Source organism: Camelina sativa, chromosome 10, assembly GCF_000633955.1.
Source record: "Camelina sativa cultivar DH55 chromosome 10, Cs, whole genome shotgun sequence".
Taxonomy (NCBI): domain Eukaryota; kingdom Viridiplantae; phylum Streptophyta; class Magnoliopsida; order Brassicales; family Brassicaceae; genus Camelina; species Camelina sativa.
This window is the reverse complement of record NC_025694.1, coordinates 2665589-2669918: the sequence shown is the minus strand read 5'-3', so window position 1 is coordinate 2669918 and position 4330 is coordinate 2665589. Positions and strand designations below refer to the sequence as shown.

The following is a 4330-nucleotide window of genomic DNA, read 5'->3' as shown; positions in this document are numbered from 1 at the left end:
AATATAGTTTGTTTTTTCGTGAAAAGATATATGAGAAGCCTTACCCTGCTTCCTCTTTCCATGGATTCATCCTCAATAAATCTGACCTCAGGCGTCAATCTCAACTTCATTCGTTTCCCAAGCTCACTCCTAACGTACTTAGCTTTTGATTTCAACCCCGCAATTGCAACATCTTTCCCTCTATCATCACCAAACACGGATACATATACTTTGACCACCTATAACCCCAAAAGAAACCATTTTTTTCAGTTTGTAACATCTCTATAAATAAACCTCTCAAATCAACACACACAAAAAGGCAAAACTTACAACAACAAAGTCTTATCATCATCACCAATCTTTAATCAAGTTTAAGGGCATACAATTTTGGTTTCAAAGGTTTCTAAAGATGCAAAATTTATACTCCACCCACATGAATACATAACATACACAGGAAATTACAACTAGGGTTTCTCACCTGCAAATCATTAGAGACCTCAACATCACTGATAGTGGTAAGAGAAGAGAGGTAGCGGTCAGCTCCAAGTGCAGCTTCAGGCAACACGGCGTGCTGTAAAACCGTGTCAGTGAGAAGCATATCGGAAAGTTCCCTCATTATCTGCTTAGCCACCATCTTCACTCGCCTCGGGTTCGCCATACACCGTACACTCCGGCGAACGGAGAGATTCGTACGGAGGTTGTTAACCGGAGCCATTGATTGCGGGAAGTGAAAAGACTGCGACTTTGAATGAACGGTGGAGATTGGCGGATGATGATTGAAGAATAAGAAGTGAGATTGATTGGTGTGAAGCAAGTTAGCCATCATCACAATGGATCCTTAAATCTCTTCTGTTCTATGTTCTCGGATTTGAATAAGGTTTTGAGGAAGCAACGAAACAAGACCAAATTATCCAGTAGAGTCATAGAGATGCATATGATGAGGGTATAGTTGTAAGTTACACACAATTGGCGGTGACGTGGAAGAGCTGAATCCACGAAACCGATCCGAGTTGATAATTAAAACGAAAAAAACCAAATCGATAACCGAATCAATTCTTTTAGTATACAGAGGTCTCTCTCATGTTTTCGATTTCAGAGTCTCTGCTTGTAGTAATGAAAACAAAGAAAATGTTACAAAGAAAGATTCAGACAAGAACAACACTTTTATCCATCCAAGACTGAATAAAATAGTAAAATGTGGCAACAAATTAAGGTCGAATGGATCACAAAATTCAACAAGATTTGATTTTTTTCGTCATCATATAACTCTCCATTAATACCCAAAATTGTGTTCATAATTGCAGAATCAGAACTCCCATCAGCTTTAACTACCGAACCCAACCTCCTTCAATGTTGTGGATTCCTCCGACGAGACCATCATCTATAAAATCTCCTCCTCGCTTCACCTTATCCTCAGTGGGCTTCACCGGATAGTCCCCGGTAAAGCACGCGTAGCAGAAGCTTCTAGAATCTTCCCCCAAGTGTTTCTTCAACGTCTCAAACGACAAGAACGCAAGGGAATCACATCCTATGTAATCCCTGATTTCATCAACACTCATCCTATTCGATATCAACTCGTTTGAGCTAGGTGTGTCCACTCCGTAGTAACAAGATGCGATGATAGGAGGACTCGCGATCCTCATGTGAACTTCTTTAGCGCCAGCTTCTCTCAGTAAACGCACAATCTTGGACGAAGTTGTTCCTCTAACGATCGAATCATCAACAACAACGACTCTTTTCCCTTCTAAAACTCCTCGCACTGGTGATAGCTTCAGCTTGACACCAAAGTCTCTGATCTTCTGAGACGGCTCAATGAACGTCCTTCCAACGTAATGAGACCTAATCAAACCTTGCTGAAACGCTACACCAGCTTTAGCAGCGTAACCAAGAGCAGCCACAACGCCAGAGTCAGGCACAGCGATCACCACATCGCAATCAACAGGTGACTCAGTAGCTAGTATCTCACCAAACACATGCCTAGACTCATACACAGACCGGCCAAAGACAATCGAATTAGGCAATGAGAAGTAAATGTGTTCGAAAATGCATTGCTTAGGCTCAGGGTGAGGCATCAGACACTGACACTTGACACCGTCTTTGTCGACAACCAGAACCTCACCAGGATAAACCTCTCTCTCATAAGTAGCTTCAATCAAATCAAGAGCACAAGTCTCGGAAGCAAACACAACAGCTCCATTACTTCTCCTACCCATAACTAAAGGCCTAAACCCATGAGGGTCACGAACAGCAACAAGCTTATCCTCGGTAACAAAGACCATAGAATACGCACCTTGAAGCTTCTCACAAGCATCAACAATTCTCATGAAAAAGGGTCTAGCTTTGGAAATAGCAATCAAATGAAGCACAACCTCAGTATCAGAGCTAGTATTGAAAATGGAACCGTTCTCTTCTAAATCAGCTCTCAATTTCGTGTAATTCACAAGATTGCCATTGTGAGCAACACCAACAGAGCCAAATCGATAACCAGCGACGAAAGGCTGAACGTTTTTGAGCATGGAAGAGCCAGCGGTGGAGTACCTGACATGACCGATGGCGATGTCCCCTGGTAACTGGTCGAGTTTGGACTCGCTGAAAACCTCGGAGACAAGACCAACACCAGTAATGGTCTGAAGAACCTTGTCTTTGCTAACGGTAACAATACCAGCACCTTCTTGACCACGATGCTGAAGCGCGTGGAGAGCTAAGTAACAGAGACGTGAAGCTTCAGAGTCGCCGTAGATTCCGACAACTCCACACTCCTCCCGAGGCTTCTCGTCGTAGTCGTCGTTGTCTGCCGCCAAAGGGGTAAGAGGGTTTGAAGAAACTTTAAGCGGAAGCGAGGGAGAAGAAGAGGATAGAGGAGAGAAGGAGGAGGGTTTAAGGAAGGGAGTACGGAGGAAACGGTGAGGCTTGTTGTTGTTGGAATTGTTAGAGAGTTTATTGGGTTTAGCATTGAGGGAAAGGGAAGAAGAGATGCTAGAGGTGGCCGCCATGGATGTTGATGATTGATGATGATGGAGAGGATTTTTGAGGTTTGTGGCGGAAACAAAAATTAAAGTTTGCTCTTTTAGGTTTTTTTTTTTCTTTTTCTAATCTGATAAAAATTCGTTTTTTTTTTTTTTAAATTTGATGGGTTCAATTTGGGGAAAGGGTTTTGTGAGTAATGAATGGAGTGTATGTATAGCACACGTCGTCAGTGTGGTGACCGCCTCACCCATTCAATCCTCGAATCTTTTATTTGGTTGCTTCGTCTTTAATTCTTTTTTCGTAATTCGTAATTTGATTTATTTATTTTTATTTGTGTGCAAAAGAATCGTGTTTTGATATTTTCTAATTTCTGCAAAGAGAATCTCTCTATTTCATTATAGGTAGGTCCCCCCGCCACTGTATCTAAAGTGTATGTACTGTAATTTATTTTTCTGTGGCTTAGAAATAGAGAAGCTTATTAAATTGCGCAAATTCAAAATGAATCGGGTCGGGTTGACAAATCAAAGAAAATGAAGCGGGTCGGATAATTGGTTCGGGCGCAAACAACTGCAACTCATCTAGCTCCCCAAATCAAAAAGCCATATGGGCTTTAAGGGTCGTGAAACAAATAGCCTTTTATCTTTCAATTTTTTTTTGTTTTTCTGTAATTTTTTTTTCTTCTAATTTTAAGCAACTCAAAACAAAAGATACTTAGAGAGATTATAAAAACAGAAGAAGATCTTACTGCATTTTTTTGTTTTGTTGTCAAAAAAAAAAAAAAAAAAAAAAAAAAANAAAATTCTTAACTCAGTACAAAACAGAATCAAAAATTTAATGAGTAATTTTTATCAAAAACTTTATTTTGTTATCTGCATCAATTTAATACCCTTACCCAAAAAGAAACACACACACACACAAACCTATTTTGAATTGCTGTTGTTGACTATAAGAATTGGTAAAGAATATTAATATAGTTCACTGTACTGGGTTTTTTTATTTTTTTTTTGATTTTTTTTTAACAAGAAGATAAACAAAGATAAGAACAATTTAATTAAAAGAAACCATAAATAGGTAAAGAGTAATTTCGTAATATAGCAAATGTTTTAAGGGGCATAATGATAAATCAAAAACCTATGTAGCATCATCATCATTACTTTTAACCCCTTTAAATACCACAACGCTCCCCTCAATATTCCCTTGCTTGCCGTATTAATACCAAAATTTGGAGAAAAGCAACGCCTAACCCCAAAAATTATGTTTTCTCTCTAACCCTTTTTTTTTTTTTATTCTTCTTCATTCTCTCCAGCATTTTTTTGTTGTGTTTCCTTCATTTTTTTTCTGGGTGGTGGAGGAGCCAAACGAAAAAAAAAAAAAAAAAAAAAAA

The 4330-nt window shown here is 39.2% G+C and overlaps 1 protein-coding gene across 1 annotated transcript; it reads right to left on the bottom strand.

Annotated features, from left to right (window-relative positions):
• LOC104716658 (amidophosphoribosyltransferase 2, chloroplastic) lies at positions 1094-3106 on the bottom strand. Its single transcript, XM_010434077.2, has one exon. It carries the CDS (start codon positions 2970-2972, stop codon positions 1308-1310), a length of 1665 nt encoding a protein of 554 aa, XP_010432379.1. The 5' UTR covers positions 2973-3106; the 3' UTR covers positions 1094-1307.

Coding starts and splice junctions, on each gene's coding strand:
- LOC104716658 (XM_010434077.2), bottom strand. CDS start 2,972: ATGGCGGCCACCTCTAGCATCTCTTCTTCCCTTTCCCTCAATGCTAAA.